Source organism: Schistocerca nitens, chromosome 9, assembly GCF_023898315.1.
Source record: "Schistocerca nitens isolate TAMUIC-IGC-003100 chromosome 9, iqSchNite1.1, whole genome shotgun sequence".
Taxonomy (NCBI): domain Eukaryota; kingdom Metazoa; phylum Arthropoda; class Insecta; order Orthoptera; family Acrididae; genus Schistocerca; species Schistocerca nitens.
Genome location: NC_064622.1, coordinates 387,768,711 through 387,793,527, shown reverse-complemented (window position 1 = coordinate 387,793,527; position 24,817 = coordinate 387,768,711). Strand labels below are relative to the sequence as shown.

The following is a 24,817-nucleotide window of genomic DNA, read 5'->3' as shown; positions in this document are numbered from 1 at the left end:
GCTTGATGTCTTCGGGAACCACAAGGTTTTTAATGGAATCAGAGTGGCACAGTGTCAGCTTGATGCCATGTGCAGACAGTACATGTCTTAAGTATTACATTTCACATTGAAATAACATGCCCTTGCCTTTGTTGAATTTAAAATTTGGCACATGTAGAATTATGAAAACACTCGAAATTCAGTTAGAGTTCCTTTAGAGTTGTGCCTGAGACAGTAATGCCATAAAGGTAGTTCACAGCATTCAGAGTTTTCTGAATTCATTTTTATGAATACCACTGAAACAAACTTGGTGCACTGGCTATTCTGAAAGCTAACCATTTGTAATGATAGAGACCAAATGGATGATTTATCACCATGAAACTTTGTTTGTCTTCATCCAAAGGAATTTGCAAATATGCTTTTTTAAGGTTCAGCTTGGCAAAGTGCACAACACTGGCTAATTTTGACGTCAGGTCTTCTGGCTTAGGAATAGGGTGTTTATCAATAATTAGCCATTGCTTTGAAATCCCCACAGATTCTAAGTGAGCTGTTAAATTTCTATACAACTATGTTTGGCATTGCCCATTAGCTCCTGATTATGGTTTTGATAATCTCATTCTGTTCAAGATGGGCAAGTACCTGTTTAAGTTTATTTTTCAGTGTAAAAGAAATGTTACATGCTTTCCAAAATGTTGGCTCTGTATTTGGCTTCAGCACAATGTGTGCCTTGTAACCTTTGACACTGCTTATTGCTTTAGAAAAAAAAGTATTACCAAAGTTTTACAACTGATTAAACGTTCCATTCAGAATGTCAGTTTTAATTTCCTTCCTTGTGGACAGTGAAGCCCAAAGTATTGAAGAGATCCAGTCCTAGCAAATTTGTGTTTTATTTGAGTTTACAACTACAAATGTAGTCTGTTTCATAAATTGTTTATATGTAACATCTGTTGAAAATTGTCCTTTTACTGCAAACTCCTGATTGCTTTAACTAAACAGTGAACTTTGAAAGTGTGGTAACTTTGGGATTGCTAACTTCCAGTATGCCTGCAGGTTAACATTTAAAATTGTCAACCATGTGTCAGTTTGAAAATTGATCAGCACTTTGTTAGTTCAAAGTATTGCAGCTAATGACCTTTTATTGACAGCAAGGATGACATTCATGTAATGTTTCGTTCAGTGAAAGTTTTTGAATTTGCACATGTTTGTTTGGAACAGTACTTGACTCTTTATTATTATTCATTGCAGAATGCTTGAGTGTCCACTGTTTGCTTTGGTTGTGCTTCATTTTGCACACCACGGCCTTATGTTGAGTCTTTTTGCAGTATTTTATTTTTTTATTTTTTCTCAAAGCTTCTTTTGATGTAGGCATACCTGATCCGTGAGGCGCATAGCATATAGCAGATGACAGATTTGCATAAAATATCACCTTTTTGTTTTGAAAATTGAGGCCATACCTGTATCATGTGAACAAAAATCCCATTTCTCACTGTGACTCTGAGGTCCTGTCCAAATCATTGTTACCCTGAAATGGAAATGCTTCCTTATCTTGAAACCACTGTCAGAGTTCTTCCAAACAAATAGAAAACACTTTAAGTGGTCCAAGAAATAATTTTGATCACCAACTTTTACACCAAAGTATGCATTACATACTATCTTAACTAAGTGTGTTATGTTTCTCGAGTATTAAATGATCACAGATGTACCAAATGTTTTGAACTGAATAAAAGCATCTACTTAATGTGCTTGTAAATAAATGGATGTGTAGAATAAATTTAACAAAATATAAATCACAAGTTGAGAACCCACTAAATACATCCATCCTTCTCACAAAAAATATAACTTCATATAAATTCTGCTTAGAACAACATTGAAGCAGTTTATATGCTGCAACCAAGTACAATTCTGAGTCAAAAGATATTATATCATTATCCCAGGATTGGTACGAAGTAGAAGTTATTGCATTGAGCAGTTTCATATTTTTCTTTTTTCTCTACACACTAAATGAAAACATAATTTCCTGAGAAATCAGTGCTCCATGGAAATGATCTATGATTTTTCCTGAAGTCACCTTACAAAGACCCATAGGGGCATATTTTGTTTTACAAACATTTTTTCCATTGTTAGCATGTGTTAGTTTAACATTTTTTGTTTAGTCACATTGTGTGATAATTTTTAACTGTTCTTTTTATTAATCAGCTTTCTAAGAATACGCTGAATCAAATGTTGCAGATGTTATTGATAGAGTTTCATTAAAATTTATTTAGAACTATGGCCAATTTTTTTGTGAGCTGAGCCTGAACTGATATTTACAGGAATCCATCCACACTCCTTACGAGGTAAACGTGTGGCTGTTATTACAGCTGGCATATTTAGTGAGTCAGAGGTGGTCACTTTTACAAACGAGAATGTAGGTAAAGGACTGATGTACTGCAATCGTGCATTGCAGGCTGGAATGATTGCCTACTGGCTAGGAGTAAATGGTGAGTTATGAATTTCTTTTTACATGTGTGCTATTTGTCATTTTTTGCTTGACATTGTGATGAGTTCATCTAACATTTCTATTTTATATATTACCACAACAAAGGAATCATTGTTACATCACACAACAGTATGAGAATTAGATGAATACAACAAAAAAAGCAAAAGTACTTGGGGTGACCCAGAGATATGATGTTGGTTCAATGAAAACTACTTTCATTATTTAGAGAGATCACAAAAATCATTATATCACCAAATAGCAGTACCTCTTCTGACAAGAATGAATAGCTACCCATAATAAAGAGGAGACATTGAGTCATAACATTATTTCATCTTAGATTTTCCATTGTTGTGTGACTGTGGTGTTAGTTAAAGTATTAAAATTGTATTCTAACTTTGTAAAGCCATCCTGGAGGTTATCTTTGTAACATGTTGATGAGTCAAGGAGTATTTGCTAACAGACTGAAGTACACAGTAGTAATATTAGTACACAAAAGTGTGTATAAGCAACTGGCTGCTAGTTATAGACCAATCTCTCTCCTTCCAGTAGTCTCAAAAAATTTGAGAAGGTAACTTATAATAGAATATTGGACCATCTTTCTGAGAGTAACCTGTTAAAAACAATTATTTGGCTTCTGTAAAGGCCTCTCTACTGACAAAGTAATATGTGATCTCATAAACTCAGTCCTAGTAGAACTAAACAATAAAAATGTTGGTATTTTGCCAAGGCCTTAGGCAGTACAATCCTGCAGGGGAAACTATAATGGTATGGCAGTAAAGATCTTTGCCTTGAAGACCGTCAGATATACAAAAGTCTGCCACTGTTGATCAGTGTTTGTATTTACCAGAAGTATTGCCCATTGGATCCATCACAGAGACATGATATACCGTGTTTTCCCCATTCTCTCTTGATGGCTCAGTTAATCACAATTCTCACACAGTGGCACTTTGCAGACCTGACATTTATTATCCAGTCAGTGGCAGCTTTAGCACATCACTTTGGATCTGAACACATTCCTCGACTCTTACAGACATGTGTGAAATTCTATTTGTGCTAGAGTAATGGCAGAAATTATGGTTGTGTGTAACATAACTGGAAAACCTGTTCATATTTTCCTTGACATCTTGGATGGGAACCCAGGTAGAAATACATCCAGAGCACTTTGCCTGTCTTCTTTGGTCACTAACCAACACACTTCTGTGCTCCTTGACAGTGTCTTCATTTTCTTGACTTTGCGAATACAGTAAGCAAATGTCTTATAAGATTACTTGCTAATTTATTTGCAACAGGTTCCTTAATAATACTATACCAATAGCTGGAAGTGCATGCCAGTATGTCTGTGTTATTACGTTGCATAGGATGACCGGTGCCAATACAATGTTCTGCAATGGTGGATTCGCTCAACTGTTGCAAGCATGTGCACCACTTTATGCCCAGTCGCCAGTCCTACACAGTCCTGATAGTCTGATCAATATATGACATGCCACAACTGCAGTTTCTGCAGTATCTGGGACTTATCTATAATTCTGTTAGCCTGTAAATTGACTGTTATGTTTTCCTCCAGGTGACAGTAGCTGTTCACATTCTCCACCATCTGGCCTTCAACTTTCCAGTTGGTCACTGCTTTCAGGACCTTGGTCTTATTGTATGCTATCTTACACCCATTTTTGCATGCAACAGCAACAGGATTTCCCAGGGCCATTTTTGCATCTTCATTCTCATGTAGCATTGGAATATTATTGGAAAAGGCTAGGCAGTCTACTGTTGTGTTATGTATTATTTTGTACACAATTTGTACACCTTCAATAGCCATGATTTTGTTCACCAGTCTCCACTGTTGGATAACTTAATCCAGCAACAAGTTGAATGCAATCAGTGAGAGCCCACCAGCATGACAATCTCCTGTCTTTATTTCAAAGCTTTCTGACACTCAGCTTTGGTACCTGATGGTAGCAGTCATGCCTTTCAAGATGACCCTTACTAATTCATGTGTTACTTTGTTCATTTGTTTGGCATGAAGGACATTCAACAACACATTCCTGTGTGCAGAATCATAAGTTTTGGTTTAGACCATTAAGGTTACTACAGTGCTTATAACTTTCCTGCAAATGTGTTCCACTATCCTTTTGAGTCCACAAATTTGTTCGGTTTGGTTATTACCATTTTGCAAACCAGCTTGATAGTTTCCAGTTCTTGACCCTAGCAGCTCTTCCAGCCCACTCAACAACAATATAGAGAATATATTGTGCCCAAGATGTAGTAGTGAGTTCCCTCTGTAGTTATACAGTACCTTTTTACCTTTTTGTCACCATTCTTATGTGTGGGAATAATGTTGGCTTCTTTCCAGTCTTTCAGTATCTTTATGTTCACCCAGATGTCCAATCTTACTTTGTACATACTGTCTTCTGTTGCCAGATCACTGCATTTAATTTCTTCAGCACAAAAGCCATCATTTAAAAATATTTATTACTCTTCTCATGCCATATTATTACTTTATCACATCTCTTAATTAATCATGATATAGTTAATAGTTTTAGTTTAGTGCCTCTCATTTTACAGATTTTTGGATTACATAAGGTATCTAATAATTTACTAAATAAAATGCTTTTGACAGGTCACAGGATGTGAGGGACAGTTATGGATTACTTATTCATTTACAACTGAATTTAGTCTTCATCCCCAAAGCGTTATACTTTTGTGATTCAGAAAAAGTTAAAGACATTTATATTTGAAATTAGAAATCATCTGCTCTGTTGCTAATCTAGTAATTTAATATCTCAGTGTATGGTATGGCCTCTTTTGTATTTGTAAATTCCTCATCTTGCACATGAGAAATGGCATTTGATTGTGTCAGTATAATAATACTCCTAAAGAAATTATTGAACATACGAGGTGTGGCTAGAAAAAAACCAGACTAGTACTGGTGAAACAATAAAACGAATGTAATAAGGCTGAAAGTCACGTGGCCTGTCACGTGACTCTCGCTCCGCCTACTGCTCGAGTTTCATCTGCCTCCTGCACTCAGTCTGCCCGTGGCGTCTGTTTTAAGTAGTTGACGTTTTGTCTGTGCGTCGGAAAATGTTGAGTGTACAGAAAGAACAGCGTGTTAACATCAAATTTTGTTTCAAACTAGGAAAATCTGCAAGTGAAATGTTTGTAATGTTACAACAAGTGTACGGCGATGATTGTTTATTGCGAACACAAGTGTTTGAGTGGTTTAAACGATTTAAAGATGGCCGCAAAGACACCAGTGATGACACTCGCACTGGCAGACCATTGTATGCAAAAACTGATGGAAACATTGAAAAAATCGGTAAACTTGTTCGACAAGATCGCCGTTTAACAATCAGAGCAGTGTCTGAGTTAACAGGAGTTGACAAGGAAAGTGTCGAACAAGTTTACCGATTTTTTCAATGTTCTGGGGATAACAATATAAGATACACTTTAGTGGCTATACGTGTTCACTCTCTGGCAAGCAAAGAGGCTAAAAATATATTGCAGTATGCACAAACATAGCAAATACTGCAAAGATCTTCATGTACTGTGGACCACTTATCACCTCCAGTATGAACTATGGGACAAAAGCTTGGGGTTCATTGGTCATTTTCTCAGTTCAAGATGAGGTTCATCACTGAAGACAATTCTTCTCCAGTCAATGAGATTCCAGGTCGAAAACAGGTCTGGAGATGTCTGGGACGGTGGTTGGATATCAACCTGACTGTTGCCCACCATACAGTCCATCAACCAGGAGTAATGGTCTGGGGGGCCCATTTATTTTCATAGCAGGTCCCCTTTGATTGTCAGCCATTGCACCCTTACAGCACAGCAGTACCTCAATGATATTCATATACCCAGTTTTGTTGCCCTTCATGGCAAGCCATCCTGAGCTTAGAATTCAGCAAGATAATGCTTACCTGCATATGGTGAGAGTTTCTGCCATTGTAGCATTATAGGCAGGGCCCTGGAACCAGCTTGAGATTCTGTTGATTTAATCCACCAACTGGGCAGAATTTGTTATACTATCCCTCAGGATAACATGCAATCGATCAGTACCAATCAAATAACTGCTTGTGCAAGGGATAGAGATCAACCAGCATGTTATTGACTTGCTCAGTTGGTGGAGCTCTTTCCAATTTTTGTGAAACTGTAATCATTTGTCTGTACATATACATCACATCTACCAATTTCCATCCCATTTGGATAATTCCTTCTCGGTCCTTTCTTTCTTTTTTTTTTTTCTTTTCCCCGAGAGTGTATTTCTTAGGTGCTAAGCTGAAATGTTCCCACCTTCAAATCAGATCTCTCTTATAAGCAGTTTGCTATGTAAACCTGTCTGGCCATATCACAATATGTTGCAAAATGTAATTGTGTAAGGAAATAATAATAATAATACTGAATTTACTTGTTATAAACTAATGAATTCAGAAGAATGATCTTTGTATCATTTGATGTTGAATACAATTATTATTATTATTATTATTATTATTACTGTTATTAAGAAAGGAGACAAATTTCCTTATCATCTATCTATATTTTGACAGGACCTGCATATATAGCTGATACAGCATGCTCTTCAAGTATGTTTGCCCTGGATGCTGCCTATCAACTTATACGCACTGGCAAATGTGATGCTGCCCTTGTGTCAGGAGCCTCTTTTTGCCTCCATGATTTTAGCACAGCACAATTTGCAAATCTTGGTGTTCTTAGTATGGATGGTGTCTGCAGAAGTTTTGACGATGAATGTAAGTACAAACAAAGCTCTTAACTTACAAATTTCAGTGGAAATGACAAGTTATTTGTCATGACTGAGAATAACAATTCTGCAATTTAATATCCTACCACACAATTTTTGTATTTGTCTAATTCAATTTCAAACTGATTTTTGGAAGAAGCTCTTCATATATTCTAGCTTTACAGCCAGGGAGGTGTCACACAGTCTTAAAGCTTGTATGTGCACCACCTTATCCAGGGCTAAGCATATCACTACAGCACTAATTACATTTTCAAACAATGGAAACTTCAGGTGGGAGTTGAGGTGTGCTTGTGTGTGTGTGTGAGCGCGTGCGCACGTGTAAATGACGTGTGTGTCTCTCTTTGACTGATAAAGACTGTGGCTTAATGTAAATGTCTTTTAATTGTTCCTGTCTGCAACTTGATGTGTTTTCATTATGGTAAGTAGCAATCTGCCTTTTTCCTAATTACACTTTCAATATACAATTTACCACACTCACAAACGAATTTAAATTTTTGTCTCAACCTCTGGAAATTTATTATCCAAGATGCATAGCTTGTTGTTACCATATGCATTTTTTGGAATAATGTTCAGATGATAAGAAGAATATGTCAGACAACAGTAATATTGATGCATCAGGCAATAGGGATAACTTTTGAACCAAGTAATATAACCAAGGATATGCAGACGGCAAACAGACAAATTGGCAATCCAGACATTTAATCTCACTTGCCTGAAGATGCACAAGGCATTTTTGATATATCTGTAAGTCTTCTTGACCCTCGTTAAGTGCCTGTAATTTAAGGACAGTTGGTAGCAGCTAAGACTGCTACAGTGATGAACTAATTAATTACTTTATCAAGTCTTGATGCTGGTTCAGCTGTTGGTGCCAAAACTAGGAAAATGGCTGTGACCATCTAATCACCAATATTATAACCCTCACTTAGGGCCAACAATGTTTAGTGAAGACAATTAACTTCTTTAACTGAAAATAAATTTGTCTATTAGTCCATAGAACAGACAGTTATAGTTTTCAGCAGTATATTAATCTAGGTGAAAACAGAAATTTGTATTAGGTAGAACCTGATTAGATTGAATAAAGCCCAACCACTACTTACCTGATGAGCACACATTTAGTAATCAGTTTCATCAAGACTAGCAGTGGTGGAAACAGCAGTTTCATTATTCATAACATTATGCACATAGTAACCAGTCATGGTGGTCAGAATGCATAGGTATAGATGAGTAAGATAACAGCAACTGAACAGCTGAAATCGCTACCATGTGGCCTTATACTTGTCCATTATAGAAAACCATGTGAAGTTCATGTGTCTAGTCTGTGATAGAGGTAGTGTTCCCACAGCATTAATCCTTGCTGGAAGTAGGTGATCATATACTTATTGATATGTCCCTATCTTCCATTTGCACATTTGTCAGGGATCCTAAATCCTTCATGACAACCAGCACAGATTCTGGAAACAGCAATCACACAACACCCGGCTCACACATTTCTCACATAACATTCTAAAAGCCTTGGTTCAATGCACTCAAATGGATGCAATATTTCTTGACCTCCAAAAAGCTTGTCACTACCTGCCATACAAATATTTGATAATGAAAACATGATAATATGTGATGTCAAACAAAATTTGTGACTGGATTGAAGATTTCATGGGAAGGAGATGGAGCATTTCATATTGGATTGACAGTCATTAACAAATCTAGGATCACTTCAGATACACCTCATGCTGTTCATACTGTATATTAATGACCTGCCAGACAATATTAATGGTAACCCCAGACTTTTTGCATATGATGTTGTTATCTACAAAGAGTGTTCAATAAGTAATGCAACACTTTTATTTCTGAAAGCAGATTGTTTTATTCAGGATTCTAGTACACCATATTATTCACCACTCTTTTTGTTACAAAACCTGGTTTTTCAACATAATCTCTATTCAGTGCAATGGCTTTACATCACCTTACTGGGAGGGCCTGTATGATTACATGGTACCACTCTACTGATCAATGTTGGAGCCAATGTCTTGCTGCATCAGTAACCTCCCCATCATCCATGTACTGCTTCCAGCAGAGCGCATACATCATTGGGCAAAACAGATGAAAATCCAAAGGTACAAGTTCTGGGCTGTAGGATTGAAGAGTAAGAACAGTCCAATGAAGTTTTCTGAGCTCCTTTTGGGTGTGTCAGGCTTGTGTGAGGGATTGAATTGTCATGGAGAAGTTCGTTTGCTTTTTTGTGGTGATGAACACACTGAAAACATTTCTTCAATTTCCTGAGGATAGCATTGTGATGGAGGATATCAAACATTATATAGCCCTTTCAGAATTCCAGCAGACTGTCACCATGACTGTACCAACTGAGTACATGACTTTCAACTTTTTTTATGGATTGCAGTTTTGTTTCTGGTTTAAGTGGTTAACTCATGTTTCATTGCCTGTGACAGTGTTCGACAAAAAAATTGTCACAATCAGTCTTTAACACACAAGCAGTTCTGCACAGGTGGTCTTTGTTGCTCTCTGTGGCCTTCTGTTAGGTGGCGAGGAACCCAGCGGACACACACTTTTGAGTACTTCAACAGGTGGACAAGTGTGTCAGTGCTGCCAACACTGACGTCCAGTTGAGCAGTGAGTTGTTTAACTGTTATCTGTTGATCACCTAGAATGAGAATGTCCGCTCAGTCCAACATTGCCAGACACCTCACCCAATGACTCTCCATGTTTTTGTTCAAGACCAGTTCTCTGTAGACATTCTGCAAGTACCTACAAATATCTGTGATGCTCAGGTTTTCTGCCAAAACAAACTCAAGGGCAGCTCTCTGCTTGTAACACATCACTGTTCAGACATTATTTTGAAGGCTACATATAGCACTACCTCCAATCAGAGCTTCATAAAACTATAGCGGCTGAAGCAGGAATATTCCATGATGGCCCACTACAAATTTCACATTTTTTCTACCGAGATTGGCTGAGAAAGAAAATGTGTTGCATTACTGATTGAACCCTCAGATAATGAAGTACCTTCTGAAACAAAAGCTGTGTAAATATTCAGTCAGATCTTGATAAGGTTTCAAGCTAATGCTAAGATTTTCAACTTGCTTTAAATGCTCAAAAAAGTAAAATTTTGATCTTTACAAAATACAGAAATATAATTTTCTATGACAACAATATCAGTGAATCATATTTGAAACCACTAAATTCATACAAATACATCAGTGTAACAATATGCAGAAATATGAGATGGAATCGCTGCAGAGACTCAGCAGAAGGTAAACAGTGCGGCAGACATTGGTTCATTGGTAAGGTGCTGGGAAAATGCAGTCCGTCTACAAAGGAGATTACTTGCAAAACACTTGTGTGATCCATCTTAGAATACTGGTGAAGTGTGAAGCACCTATACAAAAGCTTTATTTAATAAGAAGAACTAGCTGAAATCAAGACTTAAAAATATTACAAACAATATTGCAAAACATTTCAGCATGCCATCAAACAACAGAAACATACTGTACACAAAAAATTTAAAATTCCAAGATCAAGGCAAGGACAATTTGGAGCATTGTTAGGTGTAAAACAAATGAAGCAAGACAAATCATACTGAACTCCCAGATGACAGTAGCAGTGAGGCAGAGGATATGAGATTCAAGTCATTGGCTACTAAATTCAATGAATTCTTCCTAACAGTAGCTGAAAATGCAGGGAAAATAAATGTCCACCAAATACAAATACAATAAACTTGTATTTCAACAAGCAGTGCATATTCCACCACCAGAATGTTATGCCATCTCATCTGTTAGAGAGATTATAAAAATCATTAGATTACTAACAAAATACTAAAATATTATGCTGACTTGGTAGTGCCTTACTTGACTTACCTTTGTAGTCAAGGAACATTCCCAGAAAGACTTAAGTAAAACACCAATATACGTAAGTGGAAATAAGTAACTGACCACTTATTATAGACATATCTCACTTCTTTTCATGGTCAAAATTTTTTTGAGAAAGCAGCTTACAACAAAATACTGAACCATGTTTCTGAGAATTATTTGTTAACAACAGAACATTTTGGTTTCTGTATTGGCTTCTTTATTGCAAATGAAATGTATGATCTCACAAACTCAGTTCTATTAGAACTATGCAACAAAAATTCCTGTTGGCAATTTGTGTGATGCTGCCAAGACCTATGTGTAGATCATAAAATTGTTCTACAGAAACTAAAATTATATTTAAGCAATGGAAACTCCAGGCAGGAAAATCAACAATGTAGGAAAAGACAGATTGCTGCTTACCATAAAGAAGACATGTTAAGTTGCAGACAGGCACAATTAAAAGCCTTCATTAGCAAAAGAGATGCTGATGAAGGCTGTGGCTGAAATCTTTATCTAAGCGTCTTTCAGTTGTGCCTAACTGCAACTTAATGTGTCTTCTTTACATTAAGTAGTGGTCTGTCTTTTCCTACATTGTTAAAATCATATTTATTTATCTATTACTTATTGTGATACACATTCACTAGATGTATTATTGCTTGCTTCAAAATGGTTCAAATGGCTCTGGGCACTATGGGACTTAACATCTGAGGTCATCATTCCCCTAGAACTTAGAACTACTTAAACCTAACTAACCTAAGGACATCACACACATCCATGCCCAAGGCAGGATTCGAACCTGCAGCTGTAGCAGTCACACGGTTCTGGACTGAAGCGCCTAGAACCGCTCGGCCACCATGGCCGGCGCTATTATTGCTTGATAATGTGTGGATGTGGAATGAGTCAAGTTGTTACTCTAGTTCATTGTTATGTTCTTGTCATTAATGATCACATACAGAGGTTAAAATGCAGTTTTCAGTTACTAAACAAAACACAGAACTTTGATTTCTAAAACATAGGAACCATTTACATGCCTTACAGAATACAAAAAGTGTGTCATTTTAAAGCAGCAAAAATCTTTGAAATAGGGAAACACAGAAAGTTTTTTCTGATGAAGTTACAGAATTCATCTAGAAATCAGAAATTTTTTTGAGCAAAAACTTCTTGAGCTTACTTTCAAAAAAGATTTTAGCTCATAGGAGCTTAATATTACTTGGAGTTGTGCAATAATATTAAAGTACTGCAACTGTTGACTCCAAAACAATTGCATAAAACATAACCATATTCATGTATGTTGTAAAGTTCATTTCATAGTAAGCTTTGTTCACAAGTATTGCCTGTGCCATTTGAAGTCTCCCCATTTAGCTTTTAATAGTTTATTCTCTTGGGTAGTGGTCTGATGAGAAAATTGGGTGAGGATTAGATCCAGATATGTAGACATCTGATGAATTCTGCCATGTGCCAGAACCAACCTATATGATGTTTCCTATGCTTTTAGAGATCTACATTTAATGATGTCACTGGAATGATAATAAATCATCTCAATTGAAACACAGTTAAATCAGCAAGATAAGTAAATGGTGCTGGGTCTGTCTCACACAGTCTCATAATATTCATTCCATCTAGCCACAGCAAAAGTTTCAACTTTGAAGTTACATTGATAAAGAATTAATCGTAAAGAAGAAGGATTAAAATTGGATAAGATATGGCGGTCGACGTTGCATCAATCACGTGACAATCAATTGCCTGCAATCGAGAGAACAGACGATAGCCAGAGATAGCTGCACATCGACGCCACGTGACGTGCGGTGGCGCCCTCTACGATATCCATATAAGCGGCGGCCCCAGCTCCTAGCAGCCAGTCGTTGACTCACCTCCGAAGATGTTCTCCGTAGTTGAGAACGAAACGTTAGGGAGAAGAAGTTTTACAGATCGACCACGGCAACTTAGCCCAGAAGTGTTTATTGATGATAAAGAATGAACTGTTTCACTAGCTGATGATAGAACTTCTTCAGCTCACTAAATAATAGCCAATAAGGATGACAGTCCCATAGATAATATTGAAGCTTCCATGGACATTAGTGATGACCACTGTCATAATATTCCATAATATCTCCTCCCATTTATGAAACTTCACTAAGATATTCACAGCACTTCCTCTGCAATTTCAGAAATACTTCCACTATTCACTATACTCCTCAAAATCTTAAACCTACAAATATTCCACCACCAGTCCTAATTTCTTTGATAGTGTGGCCACAATCCAGCCCTCATCATTGGCTCATTCAACTCTGAACTGTGTCTCCTGTCACTGCCCAAGCAAGTGCAGCCTAACAGGGCACTCCCTTCCAGCTGGCATGAAACCGTTCCTTCTAGAAACTTCTAGAAGGCCTACAAGACAGAATTTCATGAAAGATGGTAATCTTGGCTGATTACTAATAAGGGTGTCATAACGGTACCCTTACACACTCACCCTTCTTTATTTTTCAGAATTGTAAATTTTTGCAAAATAACAGAACTTAAATCCTCAGAATGCAAATCCCCTTGACTGTACCCTTGTGGCTAGGCCCTCACTCATAGCTTTACACTTTTATAATCCTTTGGACAACACGCTGACACGAACTCTTTCACATTTTAGATATTAAAATATATATTTAACAGTTTTACTGGATATTTTCATAGAAGCAAATGTTAAGTCACTAAAATAAAATATTAATCAAGTGTAAGAATCGTTAACCATTTTATTGGTTCAAGTATATCTAGTAAAATACTACCGATACTCAAGCAAAAACAGATTCTTTAATCCAAAGTTTCATGTGCAAATCACAGGCATAAAGGTATAAAATTTAAGTGAATGTTACATGGACATGATATACAAGAAATAACTAGACTAAGTATAACATTTCGTGACTTTAAACCAGTTTCCTTTAAATGAGACCCTTTCATAGAAACTTTTATTCATCATGCTGAATGGTTCCGAGCAGTTCTAGGCGCTACAGTCGAACTGCGCGACCGCTACGGTCGCAGGTTCGAATCCTGCCTTGGGCATGGATATGTGTGATGTCCTTAGGTTAGTTAGGTTTAAGTAGTTCTAAGTTCTAGGGGACTGATGACCTCAGAAGTTAAGTCCCATAGTGCTCAGAGCCATTTGAACCATTTGCTGAATGAAACTTCCTGACAGATTAAAACTGTGTGCCGGTCTGAGACTCGAACTCGGGACCTTTGCCTTTCGTGGGCAAGCACTCTGCCGACTGAGCTACCCAAGCACGACTCACACCCTGTCCTCACAGTTTTAATTCTGCCAATACCTTGTCTCCTACCTTTCAAACTTTACAGAAGCTCTCCTGCGTAGAGCGCTTGCCCGCGAAAGGCAAAGGTCCCGAGTTCGAGTCTCGGTCCGGCACACAGTTTTAATCTGCCAGTAAGTTTCATATCAGTGCACACTCCACTGTAGAGTGGAAATTTAATTCTAGAAACATTTGCTGAATGGTTGTGAAACTTATCTTTTTGAGAGCTCCTTGCTTTACTCAAACACCAAATGTACACCACAAATTAGGTAGAAAATTCAAACCGTTTACATACATAATACAGTGCATGAAAATTATTCTTTTGCTCTGCCTGTTTCATTTGTTGGCTGTTCACTAAATTATTCAGTGACAAATTACTAATTCTAAGCAACACATCACAAAATATTAAGAGAAGATTTATTCAAGATAATAAAATTGGTTCTTCTTCTTCTTCTCTATTTTTTTAAATTTTTTTTTAAGTTTATTGGAAAAAAGATGCATATAAATAGCACTGTGCACTCTCACTTAATAAGATATTTGCCTTTGAAGGTCCTAAGCGAGCTCTAAATCTCTGTTGGATCAAACTGTAGCACATCCCCAGTCAAACAATCAGCTGTCCACTTTGTCACCTGCTCTGGTTTCTTGACTCAGTTCTCTAGTTTTGCCAACCTATGACTGTTCTGGTGTGAAGACCTTGCAGGTTTCTAGCTGATTATGGCTCAACACTTATGCATCATCACCAATGTAGCTCTGGTGACTGAACTTGGCCCATTATTTCGCTATTCATCAGCACACATGTAACAATTTTTAGGTTGTCTCAGTCCCAAATTCTCACTTCCCATTCATGTAATGCACAAAATAAATGGGGGGGGGGGGGGGGGGAGTCAGACAGAAGTGTTGTACCTTGCATTTCTATCATCTCCTATCTACACATAGTGCAATTTCTTTTGCACTTAGCCTAGGCATCACTGCTTAAATTTAAGCACAGTATGTTAGATTTCAATTACTGTGTTGAGATTTCACCACTCAAATAACTACATATAAACTCAATTATTGCTACTATTTTCATTGCTGTAACTGATTTGATTGTCCATTTGTCATGCCAACAATGTCTCCTGTAGTTTTTTTTCTACAGCTTTCTTCTTTTCTTGTGTTGCTGGGTGTGGGTGAGAAATAACATGGATAGTGTGGTCTAATCTTTATCCTTGTGACCGTACTCTAATCTTACCTGATAACATAGAGAACAGATCTTCATTTCTGAACAACGTATTGCATACTTCATCTTTCACATCAGCCTGTACTCTTTCAATTCTGTGAACTTTGTTTATTAAAAACAACTCCTTCTGAATTGGGTAGGACTTCATCTTCAGCACTATGCAGATCTTCTATCCTTACACCACATACTCTGGCAAAGTTAGCATCTTTCATAGTAGTTGCTGTACCATTGAATTGGAGGATGTCTGTAGTAGTTTCATTATCTATTTCCATGTGTTCATTAGCAAAATTCAAACTCACTTCCCACTCTGACATCCAGTCAACACCTATAATTATCATCTCACAAAGCTGTAGAATTTCCATGCGTCAACACTATATTTTGGCTCTACAATTTCAGTGTCCAACAGTATTTGCTGCTTAGTAGGTTTACTTTGTTCTCCCATCGCTCCTACAATCTTGGCTCTGCTGACTGGTTATTCAGGAATACCTGCATCTTTACTCAAAAGTTTGTCATATAATTTCTTCGAAACTGCTGTCACTTGACTCTCAGAATCCAAGAGAATACATGTTTCTACTCCACATACTTTCACTTTAATAGTAGGTATATGGCTTTCTTTCTAACTGCTCTTTCTTCATCATAAGTAATTCTTCCTCTCAAGCCTTCTGTCTTTATCACTGTGACTTGTCTCTGCTCTGGCCCTAACTCTCTCTTTATATAATTTTTACTGTGATAATTGCTTTAAAATGTTACCCCTTTGTAGAAAGTTTGAGAATGGGTCCTATTCTGAAAACTGCTCGTTTTCTGGCTCATCATTCATCTCTTGTCTCTGTTGGTTAGCAGGTCTTGTGTTATCAAACCATTCATGCTCCGAATGTGATCTGTTTTCATTCACATTTTCTCTCCAAGCCCTACACTAAAATTCTCCACCTCATTGGTCATTGAAACTTCTCTCTCGAAATTGTGGGTGACGATTTGGTTGTGCCTATACATTGGCCTGTTATCATCTCTATGCTGATTTGATTCTGGTCTATTACTATTATTACTTCACTATTATGAATCTCTAAAAGTCCTTAGTTATCTTTTGTTCTTCATTCTGTTTTTGTCTGAAAATTAGTCTCACGCAATCAGCTGTATTGTCTTTGTCTGTGTCTAATTGTCTTTGTATTTCTGAAGGTATATGCCTTGTGCCCCATTCAACAATACCCCTTTCTCCAAAATGTTAATCTAAATAGCAGTTCTTGCCAACTTCTCCTCAAAAATCCTGTTAATCTTCTTTCACCACTTTGTGAGTACACTTTATAATACAAGCCACCTATAATGCAATTGTGCATAGATTTTGATCAGTACTGTGCCAAAAAGTCATAAGTCATTCTTCCTATATCTTGTTGCATTCCCCAGTTATATGCATCTCCATTCAGATGATTTTCAACATAAGAAATGGTTTCAGCATCAGTTCATGTTGCAGGTAGTATATCTCTAAAATACCTAATAATTACAATGGGACAGACATATCCTTTAGGTCTGAATTTATTCAGTTGCAGGCTCTGCAGAAAGTGCACTTGTTTTTGCTCATTATAACTTATATCACAGTTGTGCATGCACGGCAGGCTGAAAATTTCAATTATCTTCAGAGACTTGCTTCAAGTCACTTTGGGTTGCATTCAGGTCTCGTATCTGGGACTGCCACACTGCTTTCATTCAAGGTCACTCAGTGACTGCCTCCTGTTACCAGATCTATAATCTGTAATCTGAGTCACTTGTGCTGTTAATTTTCCCTGTTTGATAGCCATTTTTTGCACCTTCAAATCCTCTCTGTTACTTTCTACAATATTAATTCTCTTTAAAAAAATTAATAAATAAATAAAAATAAAAAAGTACACCATGAAAAAATTGTCTGAATGGGATAGAAATTGGTAGATGTGATGCACATGTACAGACAAACAATTGATTACAATACCAGAGAAACTGGATGATTTATTCAAGAGAAAGAAAATCACAAATTGAGCAAGTCAGTAACATGTTGGTCTACCTCTGGCCTTTATGCAAACAGTTATTTGGTTTGGCATTGATTGATAAAGTTGTTGGATGTCCTCCTGCGGGATAACATGTCATATTCTGTCCAATTGGTGCATTAAATTGTAGAAATCCAAAGCTAGTTGGAGGGCTCTGTCCATAATGGTCAAACCGGTCTCAACTGCGGAGGGATCTGGTAACCTTTCTGGCCAACGTAGGGTTTGTCAAACACAAAGACAACCAACAGGTGAGCACTATCTTGCCCAGAATTGCTTGCCATGAAGGGCAACAAAACAGAGCATCTTAACTGTCGCCTGCCATATGACCCAGCAGCCAGGAATGGTGCGCTGGGCTGCCGTTTCATTTTAGATTAGATTTTGATTAGATTTACTTTCATTCCAATTGATCCATAGTGAGGAGGTCCTCCAGGATGTAGAACATGTCAGAAAAACAACAATACATGACAAATATTTACAACTCAAACAAATAATCTAATGTACCATTCCACAAGTCCAAGTGGAATGATCATCATTTTTTAATGAACACTATATGAAAGAATCATTTTACAAATACTAATGCACTGAATTTAAAATAAAAAAAGTTTCTTTTAATTTACCTATAAGGTAATAAATGTGTAATACAACTACTATAATACTTATTTACAATGAACACTTTACTGCACTGAAATGGTGTAGAAGTTAGATTGTACTTACTTACACATACACACACACACACACACACACAAACACTTATTTACAATGAACACATTACTGCACTGAAATTGTGCAGAAGTTATATTGTACATATATATATACACACACAAATCAGATGGTTCTACTGAGAAATTCATCAATGGAGTAGAAGGAGTTGGCCACCAATAAATCCTTTAGGCTTCTCTTAAACTGAATTTCATTGGTTGTTAAGCTTTTTAAGGCTGCTGGCAAGTTATTGAAAATGTGTGTTCCTGAATAATGCACACCTTTTTGTACAAGACTAAGTGGCTTTAAATCCTCGTGAAGATTATTCTTATTTCTAGTATTGATTCCATGAATTGAGCTGTTGGTTTGAAAAAGTGATATATTTTTAATGACAAATTTCATTAAAGACTAAATGTATTGGGAAGCAGTAGTTAGTATCCCTAGTTCCCTAAACAGGCTTCTGCAGGATGTTCTTGAATTCACACCACATATAACTCTTACTGCAAGTTTTTGCGCCCGGAAAACTTAAGCTTGGCTTGATGAATTACCCCAAAAAATAATCTCATATGATATTATGGAATGAAAGTAAGCATAGTATGCCAGCTTTTTCAGTTTTATATCCCCTATGTCTGAGACAATTCGCATTGCAAATAGAGGTTTGTTAAGACGCGTCAGCAGTTCTGTGATGTGCTTTTCCCAGTTGAATTTATTATCAAGCTGTAATCCCAAGAATTTAACACTGTCCATTTCTTCTATCTGCTTGTCATCATATGTTAGGCATGTACTTGTGGGACACCCCTTACAAGTTCTGAACTGCATGTAGTGTGTTTTTTCAAAGTTTAGTGACAAGGAATTGGCTAGGAACCAGTGATTAATGTCCACAAATATTTTATTAGCTGATCTTTCTAAGACTGCACTTGATTTGCTATTTATTGCAATGTTTGTATCATCGGCATTTCATAGCAGTAGCCCTTTGGTTGTCATTCGTGATTTCCTTATTGCAAAGCAACACATCAGCGATATTCTACACTTCACTTTTTTGTCCTTCATGGCAAGTCATCCTGGGCTTACGTTTCAGCAAAGTAGTGACTGCTTGCACATAGCAAAAGTTTGTACTGCTTGTCTTGATACTTGACAAACCATACCTTGGCCAGCACAATCACCAGATCTCTCCATAATTGAACCTTTTAGAGCATTATGGGCAGGACCCTCCAACCTACTCAGGATTTTCATGATGTAAAGTGCCATTTGGACAGAATTTAGCATGACATTCCTCATGAGGATGTCCAACAATTCTATTAATCAATGGCAAATCAAATAAGTGCATGCATAGGGGACAGAGGTGGACCATTGTGTTAATTACTTGCTCAATTTGTGAAGCTCTTTCTCTTGAATAAATCATCCAATTTTTCTGAAATTGTAATCATTCGTTCGTGTGTACATGTACATCATGTCTATCAATTTCTGTCCCATTCACAAAATTCCTTCATTGTGCTTCATATTGTTATTATTATTATTATTTTAAGGGGATCACATGCATCAAGCTCTTGTTTTGTTTACTTATTTCTGTAGATAACTTGGTGTATTTGTAATATTATTCATCTCTGAAATGTGTAAGGTCTTGTTTAAGTTCACCAACAGTACGATTTTGACTTTCAAGCATCTCATCCCTGTGTGTGTAAGCTAGCTGTGTCTGATGTTAAAAAAGAACTTGCCTCTATTATTTGAACTGCTTAGTTATGCTACTCTGCATTTCTTTCAACTGTCTCTTTATACATTTAGATTTTCAATGATTCTAATAACATCTTTAGCAATTCCAGCTCCATTTTTTTATTCTGTTAGCAAGATTAGCTTGACGTGGCAAGATTAATCACATCATAATAGAAAAATCTTATTTCACTGGACTGTCTACACATATTCTCTGTTGGCTAGTTTTAGGAAACATTGTGAAGACATTTTGATCCACAACCTCAAGAGTACTGTTAGTACCAAAACTATATACAGTTCTAATATACTGCCCATAACTTGAATCTACTGACATTGCTTTCCTTGTATCTGCAATCTTAATTATGTCTGTACTTGCTATGTTAGCTATCTTGTCTTTGTCATCTATTTTGGATTTGTTGCTACGTTACATTCAAAAGATCCTAATGCAACTCAGTACACTACCTCACACAAAATTGTTTTTAATAGTTACAGTACACTATCTATACTGTCAATCATGTTAAGTAACAATGCAGTGCATTGCAATACTGAGCCCTTTGCCTTGTCGTGTGTGTGACACTTACTTTTGTCTGTCTGTGTCAGTGGAGATAGTGGTCATGTGTGTGCCAGTTATGCTTGTGTGAATGTGTGTGTGTTTTCTTCTCCATAAGGAGGCCCTTTAGCTGAAATCTAAAATGTATAACACTCTTTTCATTATGCATGTCTGTGACTCATTGTCTCCCCCATATGGTGAGTTGCAATCTGTTGTTATTGTTGTGGTCTTCAGTCCAGAGACTGGCTTGATGCAGCTCTCCATGCTACTCTATCTTGTGCAAGCTTCTTCATCTTAGAGTGCCTACTGCAACCTACATCCTTCTGAAGCTGCTTAGGGTATTCATTTCTTGGTCTCCCTCTACAGTTTTTACCCTCCATGCTGCCCTCCAGTACTAAATTGAGATCCCTCGATGCCTCAAAACCAGTACTACCAACAAATCTCTTCTTCTATTGAAGTTGTGTCACAAATTCCTCTTCTCCCCAATTCTATTCATTACCTCCTCATTAGTTACATGATCTACCCATCTAATCTTAAGCATTTTTCTGTACCACCACATTTTAAAAGCTTCTGTTCTCTTCTTGTCCTAACTATTTACCTCCATGTTTCACTTCCATACTTGGCTACACTCCATACACATACTTTCAGAAAAGACCTTACCATTGCCATTTATATCCTCTCTACTTCAACCATCATCAGTTATTTTGCTCCCCAATTAGCAAAACTCATCTACTACTTTAAGTGTCTCATTTCCTAACCTAATTCCCTCAGCATCACCTGATTTAATTTGACTACATTCCATTATCCTCATTTTGATTTTGTTGATATCTTATATGCTCCTCTCAAGACACTGTCCATTCCATTCAACAGCTCTTACAGGTCTTTTGCTGTCTCTGACAGAATTACAATATCATCGGCAAACCTCAAAGTTCTTATTTCTTAATCAAAATATCCACGGGTGTACTGCCGGTCTACAGTGTCCAACGGGCACAATATTTCGGCGATCATACATGTCGCCATCATCAGGTGAACTGACGGACTGAGCTCCTGTGAATGTGCTGGTACGGATATCCATAAGGTATGGCTGCTCAGGGGGAACTGGGTTCGGTCGCGGCGGCGCCCGATTTAAATACCCTCTGCCCGTGGCGCACTCCCTCCGCCGTCCGCGCCCCACGCCACGGTCGCGTGGTGGAACAGATTGCGACGGCGTCTGAGATGACGTCAGTGTCGTGGTTCTGTCTGCCGTGGTCGTCACAACTATATGTTTGCTCGATTTACTCTTGATTAACCCAATCGCTGGTTCCCAAGCCTTGCTAAGATTATAGCCACAGTCACGGTTTATGAGGCTTGGAAACCTGCGATTGAGTTAATCAAGAGTAAATCGAGCAAACATATAGTTGTAACGACCACGGTGGACAGAGCCATCACACCAACATCATCTCAGACGCCGTCGCAATCTGTTCCACCTCGCGACCGCGGCGCGGGGTGCGGACGCAGAGGGAGTGTGCCACGGGCAGAGGGTATTTAAATCGGCCACCACCGCGACCGAACCCAGTTCCCTCTGAGCAGCCATAGCTTACGGATCTCCGTACCGGCACGTTCACAGGAGCTCAGTCCGTCAGTTCACCTGATGATGGCGACATGTATGATCACCGAAATATTGTGCCCGTTGGACACTGTAGGCCGGCAGTACACCCGTGGATATTTTGATTATCAAATACGCTGGGAGAAACTCAAGAATCACTTCTTATTTCTTATCCATAGATTTTAATTTGTACTCCAAATTTTTATTTTCTTTCCTTTACTGCTTGCTGAATATATAGGCTGAATGCCATCGGGGAAAGGCTACAACTCTGTCTCACTCTCTTCCCAGCCACTGCTTCCCTTTCATGCCCCTGCACTCTTATAATCTGGTTCCTGTACAAATTGTAAATAGCCTTTTGCTCCCTGTATTTTACTTTTCTCCTTCCACCTTCAGAATTTGAAAGACAGTATTCCAGTCAACATTGTCAAAAGTTTTCTCTAAGTCTACAAATGCTAGAAACGTAGGTTTGCCTTTCATTAATCTGTCATCTAAGATAAGTCGTAGGGTCAGTATTGCCTCACGTATTCCAACATTTCTATGGAACCCAAACTGATTTCCCTCAAGGTCAGCTTCTACCAGTTTTTCCATTCATCTGTAAAGAATTCATGTTAGTATTTTGCAGCTGTGACTTATTAAATTGATAGTTTGGTAATTTTCACACCTGTCAACACCTGCTTTCTTTGGGATTGGAATTACTATATTCTTCTTGAAGTCTGAGGGTATTTCGCCTGTCTCACACATCTTGCTCACCAGATGGTAGTGTTTGCCTGGCTCTCCCAAGGCTATCAGTAGTTCTAATGGAATGTTGTCTACACTCGGGACCTTGTTTCAACTTAGTTCTTTCAGTGCTCTGTCAAACTCTTCACACAGTATCGTATCTCCCACTTCATCTGCATCTACATCCTCTTCCATTTCCATAATATTGTCCTCAAGTACATCGCCCTTGTATAGACCCTCTGTATACTCCTTCCACCTTTCTGCTTTCCCTTCTTTGCTTAGAATTGGGTTTCCATCTGAGCTCTTGATATTCATACTAGCAGTTCTCTTTTCTCCAAAAGTCTCTTTAATTATCCTGTAGGGTGTATCTATCTTACCCCTAGTGATATATGCCTCTACATCCTTACATTTGTCCTCTAACCATCCCTGCTTAGCCATTGTGGGCTTCCTGTTGTTCTCATTTTTGAGACATTTATATTCCCTTTTACCTGCTTCATTTACCACATTTTTACATTTTCTCCTTTCATCAATTAAATTTTATATTTCTTCTGTTACCCAAGGACTTCTACTAGCCCTCATCTTTTTACCTACTTGATCCTCTGCTGCCTTCACTATTTCATCTCTCAAAGCCACCCATTCTTCTTCTACTGTATTTCTTTCCTCCATTCTTGTCAATTGTCCCTAATCCTATATCTGAAACTCTCTACAACCTCTGGTTCTTTCAGTTTATCCAGGTCTCATCTCCTTAAATTCCCACTTTTTTGCAGTTTTTTAAGTTTTAATCTACAGTTCATAACCAATAGATTGTGATTAGAGTCCACATCTGACACTGGAAATGCCTTGTTTCTAAATCTCTGTCTTAACCTTATATAATCTATCTGAAACCTTCCAGTGTCTCCAGGCCTCTTCCAACCTTCTTTCTTGATTCTCAAACCAAATGTTAGCTATGATTAAGTTATGCTCTGTGCAAAATTCTACCAGGCGGCTTCCTCTTTCATTCCTTACCCCCATTCCATATTCACCTACTGCTTTTCCTTCTCTTCCTTTCCTATTATCGAATTCCAGTCCCCAATGACTTAAATTTTCATCTCCCTTCAGTATCTGAATAATTTCTTTTATCTCATCATACATTTCTTCAGTCTCTTCATCAACTGTGGTACTAGTTGGCATATATACTTGTCCTACTGTGGTAGGCATGGGCTTTGTGTCTATCTTGCCTACAATAATGCGTTCACTATGCTGTTAGTAGTAGCGTACCTGCACTCCTATTTCTTTTATTCATTTTTAAACCTACTCCTGCGTTACTCCTATTTGATTTTGTACTTGTAACCCAGTATTCATCTGACCAGAAGTCTTGTTTCTCCTCCCACCGAACTTCACTGATTCCCACTATATCTAACTTTAATCTACCCATTTCCCTTTTTAAATTTTCTAACCCACCTGCCTTATTAAGTGATCTGACATTCCACACTCCGATCTGTAGAATCCCAGTTTAGTTTCTCCTGATAACGACATCCTCCTGAGTAGTCCCTGCCTGGAGATCCGAATGGGGGACTATTTTAGCTCTGGAATATTTTACCCAAGAGAACGCCATCATCATTTAACCAACAGTAAAGCTGCATGCCCTTGGAAAAAATTATGACTGTAGTTTCCCTTTGCTCTCAGCTGTTTCCAGTACTAGCACAGCAAGGCCGTTTTGGTTAATGTTACGAGGCCAGATCAGTTAATCATCCCCTGCAACTACCAAAAAGGTTGCTGCCCCTCTTCAGGAACAACACGTTTGTCTGGCCTCTCAACAGATACCCCTCTGTTACGGTTGCACCTACCGTACAGCTATCTGTATTGCTGAGGCACGCAAGCCTACCCACCAGCGGCAAGGTCCTTGGTTCATGGGAGGGGGGGGGGGGGGGCAATCCATCTTTTTCACAATATTGTTGTTATTCCATTCTGGACTTTCCCTAGTTTTATTTTTT

At 37.9% G+C, this 24,817-nt stretch overlaps 1 protein-coding gene across 1 annotated transcript in view; it reads left to right on the top strand.

The window, feature by feature from the left end:
- Positions 1 to 24,817, top strand: part of LOC126203689 (fatty acid synthase-like) — a 469,334-nt gene that overhangs the window by 55,932 nt on the left and 388,585 nt on the right. Inside the window, exons 4-5 of the mRNA XM_049938059.1 lie at positions 2,292 to 2,459; positions 7,000 to 7,200. Coding sequence (XP_049794016.1) covers positions 2,292 to 2,459; positions 7,000 to 7,200 — 369 coding nt within the window. The remainder of the gene's footprint in view (positions 1 to 2,291; positions 2,460 to 6,999; positions 7,201 to 24,817) is intronic.